General features: G+C 36.6%; 1 protein-coding gene across 5 annotated transcripts in view; it reads right to left on the bottom strand.

Annotated features, from left to right (window-relative positions):
* CHID1 (chitinase domain containing 1) overlaps nt 1-20,392 on the bottom strand; it is a 106,444-nt gene that overhangs the window by 36,136 nt on the left and 49,916 nt on the right. For all 5 annotated transcript variants that reach the window (XM_084521093.1, XM_084521095.1, XM_084521091.1 and 2 more), the window contains one exon: nt 19,720-19,875. In XM_084521093.1, the coding sequence (XP_084377219.1) occupies nt 19,720-19,875 (156 nt within the window). The remainder of the gene's footprint in view (nt 1-19,719; nt 19,876-20,392) is intronic.

Raw genomic sequence — 20,392 nt, 5'->3', positions numbered from 1 at the left:
ATCAAATATGCTCTTTTATTAAAGGGCATCAGAACATGGAACACCAAAACCATGAATGGAATAAAGATGGATGAATTGGTTAATCTAAATAACTTTTTAAATATTATTTTGGCCAAGATCCTTCAAAAAAAAAAAAAAAAAAAAAAAAAAAAGGAGGAACAGCCACAGTAAGCACAAGTAATGTGCAGAAGCATAACCTCAAGGAAAGGCAGCATCAAATCTCCAAGAAAAGAACCCCTGAAGTTGCTCGACTTGTGTTGAAGTAATTTTGCACAGATTGTGCCCTGAGCATGAGCCATGCCCTGTAAGAACGTGCTAGAAAAGGCAGCAGGGGGCTGCCCCTATGACAGGGGACTACTGCGCTAACAAGCTGTCCTGTGACTGTTCGCTTTAGGCACACAGCTCACATGTAGACATTTGCAGGTAGACACACAAATGTACACGTCTGAGTCTTGAATGGCTCCATGCCTCTTCAGTTTGTATCTCTGGACGTACTTAATTATGGCAGACATGGTCTTTACAAGCACTGCTGTGAACACAGAGCATGGGAAGCCTGCAGGCTGATAATGAAATGTGCAATTTGAGGAAAGCACTGTTGTGGTCCCACAACTTTTGTCACAGACTCAGATTCACAGAACATTATTTTCATTGTGCCCATTTAAATACATTAATAGTCTATTGTCCATTTAAATCATTCTTCAACAGCGCACCTTATGTAAGCGTTTTCTTATTTGACCATAAACACCTTTCTATACATAACACTATGATTTTGGTGATTCTGACTACGGTTTCTTAAGCCTGTCTACTCCTTTCATCATATACTGGATAAAATTTTGTGGTTTTTCTATTTTTTTTTTGATCTTGCAAAACAGTATTATGCTTATTTTTGAAAAGAAAATCAAATTGGAGCAATAGTTTTTAAACAGACAGATTTCAAGTAGATTTTAAATCAGCAAGAATCAGGAAACATGAAAAAGGACACTCTCAAAGAAATTGCAAATATAATAGATTTTATACATTTCTATCCAAACAGCAAATGCATCCATCAGTAGCCCATAACATTACAATGTAGTTGGCATGGTGTTGCTCTGAGAGCTTCTCTGGTCTCTATGCATTTATGTTCTTCTCTTAAATTATGTCCATTTACAATTTTGGATTGACAATTTTTTTTATGAAATAGATAAGGAAAATATTAAAGACTTTTTTTTTTTTTTTTTTTTTTTTTTTTTTTACTATTCTGTAAACTTGTAATGAAACCAAATTCAAAACAGCGTGGTGAAAATACCAAAGTCTTTTTATTATTGCTAGTATTGATCTACTGACTTTTAACATGCAAAAACTTAGCATGCTTAGCCAGGTGCTCAGTATTCAGAAAGCAGAAGAAACCGTTTCAGAGATATTTCATCCATAGTTTCTTACATGCAGATACAATGACCAGCACCTTTTCAACCAATGAAGTCCGTTTTTTCCCCTGAATGTTGATTTGGCATAAATCCAAATTTTAATTCCATTAAAAAAAAAAAAAAAAAAAAAAAAAGATAATTACCTTTATATTTGCTTTAATATTCCTAAAAAAAAGAAATGGCATTCTCTTCCTTTAAAGCCAATATAGTTCACGTTGTATCTCTGGAGTCATAAGACATCACCTTTTCCTTGCATTGCCGCATGCTCATTCAGACATTCTGCTATACAACAGAAATACCACCGTATCTTGCCCTCAGTAGAGAAGAATTTAGGTCCAAGTAGGAATATCTGAAAAGATTATCTGCCCCCCCACCTTCTGCCTCCCCTCTACTTTTGATACCACAGACAGTCCCCTGAACATAATTTTGACAAGTGTACCATAAAGATATTATTGAATTGACCATCTGCCTGAGGAACTAAACATGGATTAAAAAAAACAAGACAGACAGGAATAATATAAATAAATAAGGATTTGTCCAGCTATTTTTCACTCTAAAGACAGCTTCCCCCAGAAGCGTTTTACAAGAATAAGTACCACCATTTTTCAAACTAGGGTTGCAAATATTACACAATTTGCCAAAGGCTACACTAGTCAATAAGAAAATCATAAGCAGAGTCCAGTTCCTTGCTGAATTCATTAAAGTGCTAAACAAAGTCTTTAGAAAAGGAGGGGAAGAGACACATATTCTAAATATAAGCAAGAAAACAATGTTGATGGAATAAACACAAATACAGGTATACAGTCAGCATGGCAGTACTGCAGCTTTTTAAACCACTTAAAAAAGCAGAAAGATCAAAATTTGGGGAAATAGCATCTTTCTCTTACTTTCAATTCCAAGACACCTAGTAGTTGAATACACTATTAAGAAAGTGCTCAAGTACACCCCTTTACACATCATTCCTTGACACCTCAACAACCCTAAACCTAACCCCAATTATGACCCTAGCCCAACACCAAGAACACCAATTTCTCCCATCAAAAAGTGCTCACATCAGAAGCCTTTTGCTTTGACCTGAGAGACTGTTCCTATAGGAGAACCTTTAAAATTAAAAATTAGAAGGAGGTGTGAATCATGGTTGTAAACTAACCTTTAACTTCTTCTTCAGCAAAAATAATGAATACCACGTGTAATTGGGAAAAAGTTGGATTACACAGAATTAGAATGTTTCCAAGGTATTCTGTTTTTTATATTAACATGTATATCATTCCTCATATTGATGTTCAGAGGGCAATAATACTGACCCTGAATGTGGAAATGTTACCTGTGAGGTAGGGATTTATCTATATGGTACCAAATATGGTAGCTACAGGAATGCTAATATATATCACACACACCAGACACAACATGGGAATCATCCTATAACTGAAGGGCTAGTCCTGAAAGGCAAGGGGTGGTATTGGTAATGGTAATTGGTAATTATGTGGTAATAAAGCCAGGAAGGTGCTGACCCTAGGATGGAAGGAAGCTTGCACCCTGGGGGCAGTAATTTCAAATGTAATTATTACCAAAGACGTACAAAGCCAAAGCCCCCTTGGGACCAATATACACAGAATGAAGAGGACTCCAGCTAATCCTCTAGTGAACAGGAACAGGGCATTTCACACGTTTGAGAGGTGGTTTATCCCTAGGTTAGGGGTCAGTAAATTAGAGAAAGCTATTGTGAATATATCAGCTGTAATAGAGGAATTAGAAAATAAAACTCTGGATGCGATCTAGGCACTACAAGAGGAGGTGGTGAGTCTGTCAAAGATAGCATTCCAGACTCTAAAGGTGCTGTTTCTATTGCTGCTTGCAAGGAGAGGTTCACGCTATAATTAATGCCAGTTGCTGTATGTACGTAGACCAAATGGGGCAAACTGAGACTGACCTCATAAATATTTGGGAGAAAACCAAGACCTTAAATGAGGCGACACAAAATGACACTCCCTGGGGATTTAGAGACGGGAAAAACTGTCTGGTTGCCTGGATGGGATTGGCTCAAGTAACTATTTGTATTCTAGTAATAATAACATTGTGCATAAAATGCCAAGTATACTCTCTGCTAATACCACTGTTAAAGGAAGTATACTTATTAGCCAGCATAATTAGCTGCAAGCTTCTGAATGTCAATTCACCATGCAAGGCTGAATGACAAAAGGGAACAATCAGTCTGACCACTAAGGTCTTTATGAATTGCAGACATTAGCAAATCTCAGTAAGAAAATGCCCTGAAGTGTATATTTGCAATTTCTCTGCTATTAGAGATTATTAAAAGTTATTCATATGCCACAGCTAGAATGGGACAAAAATAGAAAGCTTCCATAATCATCTATTATGAAGAATGAGTACCAAATGTAAAAATAATTGAAAATGAGATTGTAGGCAGCCACTGGAAAGCTAGAGTTGCCATAGCTCTAAAAATACACAATAATGTATTTGTTGGTTAGTGGCTGTAAAGGACATACAGCTGATCTGCATTAATTTATAAACACTGCATGTGACCTGGTCACTGTAACAGCTACTGCCTGCATATATCAACTTGGCTTAGTAACAGAGCTGTTGGGAAGCTAAACAGAACCATTAGATTAGCAACAATTGCCAGGTTATGAATCAATCACCCTGTAAACATCACTGATGGAAATAATAGAGGTCTTCAAGTCAAAGTTGCAAGACTTATTTTTACCTAAGCTGGAAAGCAAAGATCTAAAGGACACGCAACAGGTAGGAAGCAATTTTCCACTTTCAGCTAGGCAAGAAACACTGCAGTGACCTGCTAAGTAATCACAGTTTGCAGTCTGTACACAAGTGGATCACCCAGCTCTCACTTTACAAATGAGTTCTCCTGCAGGTGAAGGAAACAAGACTGAGTTTAGCAGAGACACTCAGGAAAACCAGAAAAGGAAACAGAAAAGCAGCCAATACACAAGCCCTCACAAAGACATCTTTGAAGAAAGTGCTTACTCTTATTTTTGGTAGAATGTTAAGTATCCTGAAATTTTCTCTTAGGAAACCTCTCTTTTTTTTTCTTTTTTTTTTCTCTCCTAGCATTAAGGGTGTGAAATGTTCAATAACATACATGGGTTCACTAACACAGATGATTCATACAGTGATCTAAATAAAATATTCTGTGCAACTGACTTAAGTATTGTGCCTGTTACCACCAACATGTTCTAGACTTGCCTGATTTTTGTACAAGCACGAGTATACACGTAACAAAACTAGTAATCTGACAATTGCTTAAACTAGAAAGGGTATTCCCAGAGGACAACTTGTCTTTCTCAAACATTTCAAAATAGTTATTAGATAAGGAGTCACGATGCCCACTCACACATAACTAAAGCAGACACAGCTCTCATGGAAATTAATAACCATAGATAGAGTCTATGATCAGCAACCTATACTTTCACCACATTACACTGCTCATTGTTTCGCTATCATGTTGAAGAACCTTCTTAGCTGCAATGAAGTGCCATTAAAAGAATAAGGTGCTAGAAGGAGAAAGAAAATGATGTGGCCTTGTGATATTCAGAGGTCACAGCAAAATTAATCAGCATGTGTTGCCATCAGTGCTATATCCAGAAGTTCATGCTGTCTAGAGGTGAAAGAATATAAAATTAAAGATGAACTGTGACTCAGAGAGAGGTCAGAAATGATCTCCTTTCAATTTATCTCTCAGCATAATATACTATGTGTAATAGAGGCCTTACCCCCTGAAGATGATGCAATAGAAAATGGGAAAAATACTTGTTATAGTATGTATGAAGGAAAAAAGACGTTTGCTGCATCTTTTAAAGTGCATATCTAGTATATACTACCTTTTATGAGACAACTAGTTGCAATCTAAAAACTAAGTTATGTGTGGCTACGTACCACTGGTACTTTGGTTTGTTTCATAAGAAAAAAGGAAAAAAAGGCTAAAGCCCAAAGAAGCCCAGCAACTCCAGAAGTATCTTCTCATTGTGAAAACTACAGAGGTGGAGCACCAGAAGGTGTTTACAGTTAACAAGAAAGACCTTTGAGACTTAAGGTTCTTAAAACCGTATTAGTGATGTCATTCAACATCAAGTCTCACAGAGCTTTATAAAAACATCATTCTGAAATGCAGCATGCTTCTACAAAGAAACTCATTAAGAATGATACACATAATCACTTTGACATTGGAAGAAACCCACTACCCAAGTGATACTGCAGGATATGCTGTCTGAGCGTAAAGAAGCTTTCCTTTTCAGGTCTGGTGGAAGCTCCTGGTAAACTGCATTTCTTGCAAAGAAAGAGGGAGAACAAACCAATTAACTGCTCTTATTAGTAACAACCTCAGAATTATAGCAGAGATAACAGAGTACATTTAGGTTCTAAATTCATGATCTGGGTGTGGAAATTAAATTTTCATTTAGCGATCCAAATGGGTTATGCATAGCAGCAAATTTTGCAACAGATCTGAGTTTGCACATACTAAAAGATGTATGTGCTAATGGATGCCACATGGACTTTAATATTTCAAGCTAGCAAAACCCTATCAGACCCCTAACGACTTTTACCTATATCTTTTAAGGTATTTCCATACTAATTGTACATTGTTCACCAAATGCTACTTTGAAATAGCAGCCAAATATCTTAATAATAGTGTCTGATGATCGTAGCTCAATATTACAGTTACAGAATCACAGAATCACAGAATTTTCTAGGTTGGAAGAGACCTCAAGGTCATCGAGTCCAACCTCCAACCTAACGCTAACAGCCCTCCACTAAACCATATCCCTAAGCTCTACATCTAAGCGTCTTTTGAAGACTTCCAGGGATGGTGACTCCACCACTTCCCTGGGCAGCCTGTTCCAATGCCTCACAACCCTTTCTGTAAAGAAGTTCTTCCTAACATCTAACCTAAAACTCCCCTGGCTCAACTTAAGCCCATTCCCCCTCGTCCTGTCACCAGGCACGTGGGAGAACAGGCCAACCCCCACCTCTCTACAGCCTCCTTTAAGGTATCTGTAAAGAGCAATAAGGTCACCCCTGAGCCTCCTCTTCTCCAGGCTGAACAAGCCCAGCTCCCTCAGCCGCTCCTCGTAGGACTTGTTCTCCAGACCCCTCACCAGCTTCGTCGCCCTTCTCTGCACCCGCTCAAGCACCTCGATGTCCTTCTTGTAGCGAGGGGCCCAAAACTGAACACAGTACTCGAGGTGCGGCCTCACCAGAGCTGAGTACAGGAACAGTGCTCCTTCTTTGTAAATATTGTTTTCCATTTCCAGCAATGATGTTAAGCGATTCAAAAGCATCATTTCATGCTTCTTGCAGTATGCACAAAAAAAGACGTTATTCTTTCTGTTCCCAGTAGCAGATGAATACACACAAAAATGTATTGCCAGTAAAGGGTGATCATGTTTTACGGATTTTACCTAGTATTTGTATCAAGCTTGAGCAGAACCCATGTAGTATCACTGATACAGCGTAAGTTTAATCCTATTCACATGATTTTGCAGTACTTATTCTCATTATAAGCAAAAGTTCCTAAGGTCAAAGGCATTGGGGAAAATGTTTCATTTCCCTTCAAATTCTGAACGTTACCTGGAATTAAACATAGTGCTTAAGTATCTGGATGCATTTAGATCTGCTCAAAAAGCATTTAATATCCTTCTGTAAATAGCAAATTCAGTCACTGAGGTGGTGCAAAGAACTCCTGCAAGTGTTATTAAATTAATACATAAAATATATATCATACTATACTCCCTATATATCTATATATATAAAATGTAATAATGAATTAAACATTGTGTATGAAGTGTTTGTATTTTCCACTATGATGAAAGCTTCTCTTTAGTCAAATATAGCTCTGGATTAATAGTTTGAGCTGCTTCTAAAAAAAAAAAAAAAAAAAAAAGTACCTGACAAGTTACTACATCAATTAAATGGAACCAAGCCAAATGAGGAATATACTAATAACTTCTGGAATGAGAAATGTTAATTCTTTTACATTAACTGGCCTTTTGGGGTTTCTAATAGGCTGAATCTAGCATTCTATGGGATTTTAACATTGACATGTTTCTAATGAGAGGTTAATGAATCTAATCTCTCACACTACTGTGAAACACAAGACTGGGATTCAGGGAGTCAGCTCTGATGGTGTTTGGCTGTGTTCCAGTTGAGTTCACTTATTTACGAAGAAGTTTCCATCAGATGTTCCTTTTCATACGGAAACAAAGTGACTTGGGACAAAATGGTCCCTGTGGCATGGAAGAGACTGTCAGCAGCCCAAGGAAGAGGCCAATTCTAAATTAAAATTCATTAACCTTAGCATCTGTCAGAGTTTTGAAAAATAAATAAATAAATAAAGGGGGGGAATACATTAGACAGAGACAAACAGAATTACCACAGTTTCTCTGCTTCCTAGCAAACTACTTACTGAATCAACAGCCTTCATTCTCTGAGAATGATATGAGCATTTGATAAACAGAAATATGATTCTGACTAAGTACCGTTCTTCACTGACAACTCCCTTCAACTACCTGCTATTTGAATGTGATGAATACCTCTTTTTTTTTTTTTTTTTAACTGTCTTCCTTTTTCTGTCCCCCTGGTCCCACCCCCAAGGTTTTTTTGTTTTGTTTTGTTTTTTTAATACCTCCCAAATTCCATTTCTTCCTTAAGGAGCATAAAAATTCAATAAGAGTTTGCAGCCATGTCACATAGAGACTTGGTGGGCAAAAGAACATGAAAACCATTTTAAAGATTATTTGTGCTAATGAAGCATCTATACATGATGAAATCGCTATGGGTGAGACAGTGCAGTCTTCATTTGTACCATGCTTTTAGAATCCACAGCTAGCTTTCTGCTACTACAAATGCAAATAATGTATGATAGAACTCCAGAAAAGAAAAAAAAAAAAAGTAATTAAAAAAATATTTTCCTCTATTCAGAAGTAAGCATTTAAGAAAATGGTGGGCTTTAAAGAAAAACTGATAAGGAGAAAACAAGATTTCATTCTTCTCTCAACAAGCACTAAGACCAGCACTATCGATGCAAGGAAAAAAGAAAACAACACCATAAAAGGCAGGCAAAAAATTTAATTTTTTCCTTTGAAATCTACTGATTATGAGATACAGATGTATTATTAGGTAGTTATCAAATACAACTATCATAGAATCAGAGAATCTCCCAAGTAGGAAGGGACCCAGAAAGACTCTAGTCACTTCACAATCTTGGTAGCCCTCCTTTGGGCATCCTCTAATAGTTTTATGTCCTTAAATTGTGGCACCCAACCATTTTTAAGGCATAGTTCCCAAACATGTGAAACAATATGTTAACAACAAGCCTTATCTAAAACACATTTGCAAAATAACTTTTCTTCTTCTGAATTTGTAATACCGAGTAAAATTTTGTTTTTAGGCACTGTTGAAACTTTCAAGTGGATTAACTGCTCTGCTTGAGTACCAGGAAGAGCTGATAGAATTAATGTGTAAGTACTATTTTCCTCAGGAGGCAATAATTTAGTGAGAGCAACTGAAAGATGAAGTCTGTATCTGATTCAGCAAGTAATAAAGGAAGTTCGTGGTCATCTGAAGTGTGATTACTGATGCTAGTTGCCATGCAGACAGGCTTGTATATTTGGGTATCATTCTTGTCAGTTTAAATAGTATTGAGAAAATATGTTGACCTAACTTGTTTCTGGCAGAACACTGCTTGCTGTGTAACTTCATAACAACAAGTGTTTTTATCCCCTTCTTGACTCTCAGAGCAGCATAAAGCAACCAAGTGTTTTGGCCAAATTTACGTATGGTCAAGCAGAAAGCATCCCACCAGCTAGGCCTAGAAATCTACCTGCCACCAAAACACTTTTCACGCAAACCACACCCAAAGAGTCACACTGTGAGAAATGCAGACATCACGTACTCTAACCCAACTAAGCACACAATTTACGAGGTCTACAGGCATAGCAAACAGGAAATCAGATTTAATTGTTGTGTGGGGCGTGGAACTATCTCTAGCTGGACTCTCATTTAGCCAGGTAAAAAACCTTTCCCAGTTAAGCTCCATATGGATTCTCTGTAAACCAGTAACAGATATAGCTTAGAGCAGGGAGTCTTACTCTCCTTACAGCTATAGCTTGTGATTTACAGCTCTGCTAAGCCACCCACACTCAGAAAAGTTGTCATCTTTGAGAACTTCAGCCTCTGTCAAATTTGGTTTAAATTAGCCCATATATACAAAAAGCACTGCAGAGAACAACTGTGTGGACAAGATGACCAGCAGATAAAACACAAGTTAAAAGCCTTATTTCTTTAAGAAAAGGAAAAATAGTACTAATCTGGATGACTCACTGTAGAATACTCAAGATATGAAATATATCAAATGAAGCCAATAATGCATTTGAGTACATATATATTTATCTGAATATATATACAAATGAAAAATCATAAGCACCTCAAAGCAAATGGAACTGAGAAACTTCCAGAGGTTTATGAAGTGGTATTAGTGTTCACTGGCAATTCAGAAGTCAGTTAGCATTTCAATACATAATCTACAGTAATGTCCTCAAAACACACTTTTTTTTGGCAGACTACTCTGACGAATATTTGGAATTTGTTTTTATACAATTTGTATTTCCTAGCAATTGGAAACACAATCCTACAATTTAACAGTGCCACAACATGGGTAAATAAATACATTTTATGCAAGTTATTCAGACAGTCTTACTGCTTTTCAAATGTTATATTCCTAGTCTTTGACTGTAAATGATTAGCATCCTGCTCTCATGCCTCTCTGCTTAGCTTCCTTTTAAGTTGATTCTTGCCTGGAATAAAGCTGCTTTTGAATAGAAGCAGGTTGTAGTGATCCAAAGTCTTGTAATACTTCAAATATTTGATTTATATATATATAAATACATATTATATATGTATTTTATATATATATATATTTTAAGATTAACATGCTCTTCTGCCTCCCTCACCAGATCTTGAGACTTGGATTAGCATTTGTAATTTAACTGTCCATTCACTCTGTGGGAGCTCAGGTTCCTTATTTGGGTCAGTAAACTCCAATTTTGGGGTCAGGGACATCCCTTTTCAGTGGTGCTATACTAGGAGAAGGTTTAAGCCACTCTGTAAGTGGCACAGTCCTAACAGATTGAAACATCGTAGTCTGGTAGCTTTTTCTTTCACTTTACAAGCTTGTAAAATACAAAAGATTTGGAATTATGAACAGAATCTTTCAACAAAAATACATGCTTTAGCACCAGGATAAGAGATCATCCACGGGTATGGTGAACTTTGCAAGAGATGAAAATATAAATTAGAAGATGTAGTAGAAGCTTTAAAGATTTTCAGTGCATATTTGAAGAAAATCACACATCAAATAATAAGCCGAAATAGAACATGCAGGTATAACAAGATGTTCAACACTGGTAACAGCAATGTTCCCATCAAAATGGGCCTCCACTACTGCAGAAAGGCAACATCATATGTCCTCAGCTGACAAAGATTATTCTTTTCTTGGATGGGCAACATTCAAAACTAACACTGTAAACAAACAGGAAAAAAAGACAAATAACTTTGAATCTAATCAAATAACTTCAAAATAGGTAGCAAAATAGGAATAGTCTGTAGATGTAATATTTTGTTGAATATTTATTTGAGACAACCTTCTACTACAAAGAGGACACTGTAAAATGACTTTCCTTGTTTCACTATAATGGAGGAAAATACTGCCAGTTAATACTATTAAAGATGAGAAAGTATCAAACATTCACCTTTTCAAAGCCATCCACATTTTTCACAGTCCAAACTGAGATCCCTTGTGCCACAGTGTTCCAGGATTACTTTTAATAATCGCAAACTAAAACAACAAAAACCTCACTTGCCCAATTCCTGCATTCCCATTTCATTCTTTTAAAGGCTGTTAACATGTTCAAAAGTCTCCCTTCAACAGGCTATCAAATACAGCAGAATATTCCGTCACTTCCCTTTATTCTCCCCAAGTAGTCCTGGCAACCATAAAAACAAGGGAACAAGAGGCAGAATTGCTATCTGCTGGAGGAAGGCTGAGTTCTCTGGATTACTTCATGAAATGATTATTGTACAGTCACTTGCCTGCCAGAAATTTTTACGTGAAACCAATGTTGGTAAGAAACATGTTTAGGAAGCAAAAGTACAGCTTATTCCTCATGAGAATGACATTTTCTTCTTCCCCCAGCTTTACAGAATACCTGGTAGAGGTTTTTTAGTTGTTTAAAAGATTTGCCATGTTTTTTTTCCACCTGTCAAAAATCTTCCCTGCAGTGAAATTGTCTGAAGACAAAGGGCAAAGTGACTCTATTCATGAAGATTATCTTTAGCAATTAACTAAGACAAACAGCTAATGAGTCTGAAGGTGTAATATGCAAGGCAGTTAAGTTCAGGTAGCAGGAAGAACCGTGAAGAGAAACCAGAACAATCAGGAATAGAAAAGAACAAAAGATAATAATGCCTAGGATTAATTAGATAATTGATTAAATGCATATGACTAAATTAATTCAAGAAACCAGATGAAAAGCTGTTATTGGGTAAGACAAAATGTATTTGCTTTCAGCAAAAAGATCAGATGTTCCTTCTAACACCACCAAAAAAAGTAAAACAAAAAAACAAGCTCATCCCAGTTACAGTTCTCCATCTGACATCCCAGTATTCATTACACTGTCACTGCCCAGTGCTCCTGAATTGTGCATTACCAATATTTACCATTGCTCTGAGTAACATACCACAGTCTTTTTACGTTGTGGTATGTTATTTAGATACAGAAGGGCTACAAGAGCAAAAACTGTATATCAAAATTAATTCCAAGTTGTTTCGCACTGCACTAAAAATCTCAACATTTGCCAAAGTTCAAATGCATACCTCTTACCAGCAATACCCCTAAAACTAAATTACATCCGTCTGCTTTTCTAATAGTTCAAATAAAGGAGGAAAGAGATTAAATAAATTGCTAAGGTTTCACAGCAAAGTCGACAGCACTTTGAAAAGCACTAAGCACTAAGAAAAGCACGACAGCACTAAGAAAATAAAAAAGAACATTTTACTTCTATTAAAAATTCTGCCTTTTCACCAGCATGTTTGTTTTCTTTCAGAAACATAACCTTGAATTTTTATTTTAAGTGAGCCAAAAGAACACAGGTCTCTGCACAGATGCCTGTTTTTGATAAGCTTTCCTATCATTTGCTGTCCAAACTCTACTATGTTTCTAGTCTTATTAATTACAGTTTGCTTTGGAGGGGATGGGGGGAACTTTGCTCCCCTGGCAATGCGCAGTTAATTATCAGGCCTATTGATTGGAAATAAAGATTTATCAAAAATGCAAAGGAAAAGGAAACATTTACACAGCATTGTTTTCCTCAGAGACCTCTCTCTTACAATTTCAATACCTCTGTACGTATCAGAGTGAATTACACTGGACTGCTTCATTCACCTTACAAAGCATGTCCAGAAATAAGTGCTGTTTAAACTCCAAGAACAACTTCCCATCGGATCCATGTAAACAAAAATAAACTACAATTTCAAATGACAAACAGTTTACATGTAAAACCAGAGACAGTCAGCTTCAGTTGTGCACAATGCGAGAAGGGAGTTTTAATAACTGCAGTGAACTTGGAGAAAGTGAATGAAAAGAGAGAACTTAAAATACAGCCCATGTCAAACTACACATACTAACATCAAGCTGGGGCAAACGGCACCATGACAGCTGTAGCAATTTTCTTCCAGGCTCCAGAATTACTAACTTTTTTGAAGACACTGACTTTTCCTTACTGCAGTTTTAAGATCACATCTTTTCCTATTCAAGTACAAGATCACTGAGGAGGTCTTCTGAACAAGGTGTTTTATCTTCTGCTGGACTTCCTACTGCTTACATCTATCTACTAATCCACTTCAAGATTTTAATTTTATATCCTTAACACACTCCTTTATATATATATATATATATATATATATATATATATATATACATGTATATATATATATATATATCTTTCAGGACTACAAAACAGATCCTAACATACTTACTCTGGAAGATCTTACTGTACTTAGTAAAACACGCAATCAGTCTTCTATTATGCACCATAATAATGACCATTTCATGAAAAACTAATGGCAAATGTTTTCTTTGCAAACTGCCAGTGTTTTCCTTCAGGCAAGTTCACAATTCAATACTATACTCTTGCTTTAAAAAGAAAACACAACCAAGACACGTACACGCACACAAAACCACAAAGATTTTCAATGATTCTTAATGCCATTGCTAAATAAATGGTGCCAGTCAGCAACAGGGTTCCAGGCATATCTTATGATTGAATATTCCCATTATGGATTTACTCAAAGAAGACTCTAGGGGTAAGGAGCAAGAAAACACTTCATTTCTGTAGAGGTTTTCAGATCTGATTTAATTTTATTGATGGGGCTCTCTGTGAGCTTGACACACTACAGCCAGTGGCGCAGGGCTTCTTTGTTTTGTCTGGGGAGAGAGATTATATTTAATTCAGACTTATCAAGCACTTCAGTTTCTCTTGACCTAAATTTTAATTGATTTTCTTAAGACAAAGCTGCTTTTTGGTTTGCTGCTTCCATCAGCTTTCTTTCATGATTAGATTTGCGTAGAACAATTAAAAGAACAGCTAAAATACACCTGAGTATAATTGGTTCTAACCCAGGAAAAGTATCACACATACTGCTACATTTGGTCATAACTTTCACTCACATTGTCAATACCATAATATATTCCACCTCTATATTGAGTTTTCCTCAAACTGTCTAGTGCCTCATTACTATAAAATGAAGAATTCAGTGAAATAACTATATCTAAATCCATTAAAACTAATTCAAAGCAGTGCAAGAACATGGAAAGTGACAGCTTCATTGACTTTTACCTTTTCAGGTTTATAGCTCCAAGTGATCAGCGTATTAAGCACAGACCTCTAACCCTCAACTCAGCTAGAAGCAGAACAGGAAAATAAATTCCTGGGACTCAAAGCCTGCATTCACTTAGACTACTGCTGACTCAGGGAAGTTTTGCTTTCACTCACACAGGCAAAAAAAAAAAAATCTTGTAAAAACACTGATGTGTCTACATTTTTTTAAATACAAGGAATCACTAATGATAAGATGACCTCCTCTGGGTTTAATCATCTTAGTAAATAATTCACATTTTTATTGAAAAAAAATCACACATACCACCTGCCTCTCTTGCCCCCACCCAGTATCTAAGGCTGGCAGTAGGACCATCCAGGCCTACAGATGTTACCCCTCTCATGCAATCTACATCCTCGCACACGAACGGGAAGTATGTATTCCTGCTGTAAGCTTGGCGATGCGGCTACTTTGAACTGCACATAAAATACAACTCTGGACAAGTTTTCTTTCTGCTCCCCAGCCATAAAGGCAGGTAAATAAAAAAGCTGATTCTATTCAGAAGACATAAGATATATGAAGAGATTCAAAGACAGCTTCTTTCTGAAATAGATAACAAAAGCTACACTAGATTTAAATATGGAAATGACATACCTCAAATGGCAAGAGGCAACTACTGAGGATATACAGACATTTTGGGCACAATCTTGTACATTCCATACAGTTTCCAAATAAGGCACTTATAATAGTTTTTGTAATATTGTATCTTATTCTAAAAGAAAAACTCTGCCTTGATTTTCATCTTAGTAACATTTTGAAATGCAACTCTATTTTAAGCACACAGCTATTTTAGCTTAATATTTGTTACTCAGCATTTTTAGACTCACTTTCCTAAAGCAAGCACAAAATAATTTAATGGTGGGAAAAAAAAATCTCCTTCTGTTTCCTGGTGTTAATAATATTCGGAAATGTCTCAAAAATGTGATGAAAAAATTCATTGGACCTTATACTGCTGTTGAATAAGGTTTCTGCTGATAACATTCAATCACCTGCTTTATAACACTAGGTATAAACAAGCTGTTTGCCCAAAACAAAAGCTGTTAATGTTGTGGAACACACTTGCACTTCTATTACTCCAAAGACTCTGGAGCTATATGCTCCATTACTATTTTCTGTTAGTATTACTCCAAGCCTATTCAGAATCTTGCATATTTCACAGGCTGGCTCTTGACTCATTTATTAAGTCCTTCCATCAGGAATTAAATCATTATGCTTACGCTGTCGCTGCCATTGCTACTTTTCTCTAGAATCGTAATAAACATAAGCATTCCTTCCTGCCCAAATGACTGGGCATAAAAACATTGAGAAATGTTTGCTGTTTCGTTTTTTTTTTTTTTTAACAGAATCTTTTCCACTGCCTTACACAAAAAGCAATCAGTACTTTTTGTAATGTTATTACTTTTTGTAATTCTGCGTCAAAACTCTGTCAAAATGAAAGGAGGCACTTTGATTTTGTACATCAACCTTTAGTACAAATCAGAATAGAGCTTGTAAAATAAATTCTTAACACCACAATATAATCCCAAATTAACATTAAGCGCTGCATTATTATTATGATATTACTGCAATTGAATAATCATTTATATAATATAATATCCTAATGATTAAGAGGTTCTTAAGAGCAGGTAGCTAACGGGGGAAAGAGTACTTTGGAAGAAGGAAGTTTGCAAGACTGAGGGGCTTGTTGACCTACTGAAGGTATCAACAAGAACTCAGGGGTAAAGATTCTGCAGAAAGGCTGAACAATTTCTTAAGCTTCGGGGGAGAGTGAAGAATTATTTACCCAAGATGTACACTTCAGAGGTGAAGAAGAAATATTGTCAGGTTCAATAGTATCAACAGAGGACACACCGGAACAAAGTGATCATAAGAGCAGCAAGCCAGCCACACCAGCTGGTTACATTCTGACAGGATTTTAGTACAGAGGTAAGTTTTAATGACTACATCTTAGCAGTTCAGAAACCTGATTCTTGACAGCCAGAGGGCAGTAAACATTGCCAGAAGCACTAGAGGTGGTCTGGGGAATCACAGTCATGTAACCTTTACTTCAATTTAGCATTTCATACAAATTATGTCAGAACTAAGTATACATGGGAATGTAGCTTCCCTGCAGCTAAACAACAATGGTACTTGGTAGATTAAAGCACAAGAATGTGCTATCATCTCTGAGAGGCTCACTGTATTAACAAATAATACTTGTTGCTGCACTGCAAGTGAAAGATGAACACATCATTAAGGCAAACATAAGTTGTAGTTCCTACTGTAAAAACTCCCAAAGACAAAGCTACGTTGGGCTGTGAAAGAACAATTGTTTTCATTTCATATAATTCTGATATATAGACACATACAAAAGCACAAACACACATACATATTACTTTTTCCAGTGTGTATGAAGAAAAAGGATATTATATGGAAAGCCTGTATATCTTTTCAGCAAAATGGTAACCAAGTAGTTCTACCTTCAGATTGCATGCTGCAATAAGAACAGCCAGATATTTTATGGAAATAGAAACTCTATTGAAAATTGTTCTATGAGCTTCTTAACTAAGAAAACATTCAGTGAATGAGATCTGCCTACTTTCAGAATCTCTTTACATCACATAATTCCTATACTGAAGAAAAACACAAACATGAAACCAGCAAAGGTTTCTGCACTCTGCACATAATTTTACATATAAGCTATGCCAGTAATTTTAAGCACTAGCCTGTTGAAGACCTGCATGTGCAATAAATTTCACACGCAAAAACTTGAAGAAAAACCTACAACGAAGAAGTTGATAGTCCCATATAACACTTTGTTGAACATATTTTAAAATAATTTTACTGACAGTACATCACTATCCATGCAACATATTGAGGGTACCTTCAAGGAGCAATGACAAACATTCGGCACTTACTACATGACCAACACTGGATTACAGCCACCAAAATAGAAGATCAAATTCCCTGAGGACTGAAGGTAAGAAGCAAATAATTAAGCCATCCCTTTCTACACATAGCAACTTTTTACATAGCATGAAGCAGATACAAAAATGAGAAAGAACAGCATCAGCCTCAGACATGAGTCTTTTCAGATTTAAAAAAATAATACTTATGAAGCTGGAGTATTAACAATGGAATAAGTGGGAAGCTTTTGGAGAGGGAGGGAGAGCCTCTGAATAAGCTATGCCCACTGTGGGATTCAACTGGTTGTGATACGGATGGTTTTCAAAGACTCACAGATGCTGGAAACTGAGATTTTCTTACAAGCAGCCTTGTACCAATTAAGAGGCAGAAAGCTTATTTCACACTGAACTCTCTTTTACCCCTTTTAATTCAGAAGCTTGGCCTACTTGGAAACTATTTTAATTGAACCTGTTTTACTATCACATTACTATATATGACACATATAGCAATGACTAATGCATTAAGTGTGCATGCTCGAAACGTATTTCTGGAAAAGCAAGCTTAACCACAGACAGATGCTTAACAGGAAAGGCAGCAAGTGAAAACTAATGGGATTTATGTATAAATTCAAACAGTCTCTGACACAAAGACTTTATCCAGAAGCAAGGTTCTGGTAGTTCTATGTAAAATGTCAATAACATGCCTGTTAATGAAGAACATGTTAACAGAACTATTCTTCGTATAGAACATGTTGTCCCATACTGTGCACCTACAAACAGCTAAACAATGCCTTTCACTAAAACTTAATCACAGATAACTATTAGCTAGGAGATTTTTGTCATTAAAAACAACATGCAATTACTCTATAATATAATCCAGGATATGAAAGGTCTGTGCAAAGTAAAAGTAGTCACCCTTCTAGTGTGCAGTATGTTTTCTAGAAGAAACTTCACTGCAAAAGCTGCAGTTCAGGAAATACCAAGATTCATTTACTTTGCAGATTAGTGATAGTCCAACCTGCAAAAGGAACTGCAAATTTTGTAGTGAGCTACGTTAATTGTGCTGAGTTTCAAAGAATCACAGAAAGGATTGGGTTGGAAGGGACCTTAAAAGATCATCCAGTTCCAAACCTCTGCCATGGGCAGGGACACCTCCCACCAGCCCAGGTTGCCCAAAGCCCCATCCAGCCTGGCCATGGGCACTGTCAGGAATGGGGCAGCCACAGCTTCTCTGGGCAGCCTGTGCCAATTCCTCATCACCCTCAGAGTAAATGAGTTTATACAATTCGGCTTGCAAATCAACAGTGCTTTGACTAAATATTAAAATAGCTCCTGCCTAACCACGTTACAACCAACTTTACAGAAGACATTCAGATATACTTTCCGTATACCTTCCACTGTAAATAATGGCTTTATTCCCTTCACCCTATAGTCATTTTCTACTATCCAGCCAGACTCATACAACTCAGCAAGTGGAAAGAACTATGTCAACAGTATTATATCCCAGCAAATGGCCAACGTGAAGCATGAAGACAGTGTAGGCTAGTAAAATGATGACAAAGTGTTTGTGTAACTGAAGGCACTGACATAAAGTGGACCTTACCTTATACAACCCACACCAGATGTTATTTCAGTGCTTAACTATTTTTTTAAACACTATATTGAAATTTCTTGATATCTTAGTAATCTGTGTATGGAAGTGATCATCTCTTATGCTTTAAGGTCTGCTTCCACCTACCTGTCTGTTTTAATTTTACAAATTAGTATCAAATTTCAGAACAAACCTGATTTTCCTGCCAAATTCACATTTTTCTTGCTTTCTCTTCTGGCTTGATGCATTCTACCCATATTGTATTTCTGTGAAGCTCACTGTTTATTACATGTGGTTGTTACCCAAAACTAAAACAACCATTATCTTCTGAGAATCAATATAGAATTTCAGGCTGTCTTTGGAACACTTCCCTTTATCTTCTTATAGATTTTTGTCTCCAGGTGAGCTTACTGCAGCTTTTCCTACTCAAAAGAAACTCTGTGGCATATTGCTGTTTGAAACTAATATCAAATTTGAAAGTAACAGGTAACAACATCAGGAACTGAGAGAAAAAATCTTTAGGTCACCTGAATGAACCTCCAAACTGATACAGAATATAAAAGAATAAAGTAGAACATTGTAACACAAAGATGACAAACTGAATGTACAAACATGGAGAGAGGAAGGAAGGAAAATTGCACAAACCTTTTTTCTCTTCTGTGTTCTGACAGGGTATCTGTGCCATCTATCTGCACTTCTGTACAAGGAACAACTGATCTTACTCTAAATGGTGAGGTACTACTTCATGCACAAATTTATCACTTTTGCCATTTCTGTGTTACCAACACATTCATATTTCTAAACAAGAATGCTTCTGAATTTCCATGTTTGTGAGAATCTCATGTATAAGTACTTATAACCAGAAAAGTCTTACCTTCCACCAAGGATTGGCTCCCCCAAAGCTCCCAAAGCAGAGTAGTCCATGCCATAGAAATTCAGCCCTAGAAGAATCTTGTTTCTCCATTTTGAATCAGGATCCAGTACTTGAACACAGGCTCGAACCCAGGGAAGCGGGGAATTTGGACCAGGTCTGTTGAGTTAGACAAAAAACAAACAAACAAAACACACATGATCATGCTGTCAGAAAAAGTACATGTTCATTCTCAATAGCCCTCTCTTTTTGCAGAGTGCAATTATAGAGAAAGCTATGGCACACAAAAAGCATTGAAAATAACCTGCAAGCCTACAAAGATTCAATGCACATTCTTCAGTGGCTTAAAACTGTTGCTGCACAGAACATGCTTGTGCCACTAAAAGGTCATTCATTTCTAAGGTGTACATGAAACTTCCTACGATGGGTAAAGAAGTTACCACCTAGCACATTTACCGTCACTGAGCTTGGCCCAACTGTTTTCCAATACCATCCTCAATGTTTTTACTGTACACCAGCACAATATACAGGGACAAAATCCATCATTTACTCATAGGACAACTATAAAAGCAGTGACAAGGAAGCAATACAAGTTTCAAAGACTGCTTAACATTTGTACACTTTATTTATGAATAAAACTCTAAAGGGGCAATTGCTTAGCAACAAAAAGCTCTGT

The sequence above is a fragment of the Aythya ferina genome (assembly GCF_964211825.1).
Source record: "Aythya ferina genome assembly, chromosome: 5".
Lineage (NCBI taxonomy): Eukaryota > Metazoa > Chordata > Aves > Anseriformes > Anatidae > Aythya > Aythya ferina.
Note: the sequence above shows the minus strand (reverse complement) of the source record. Positions and strands in the feature narration are given on the sequence as shown.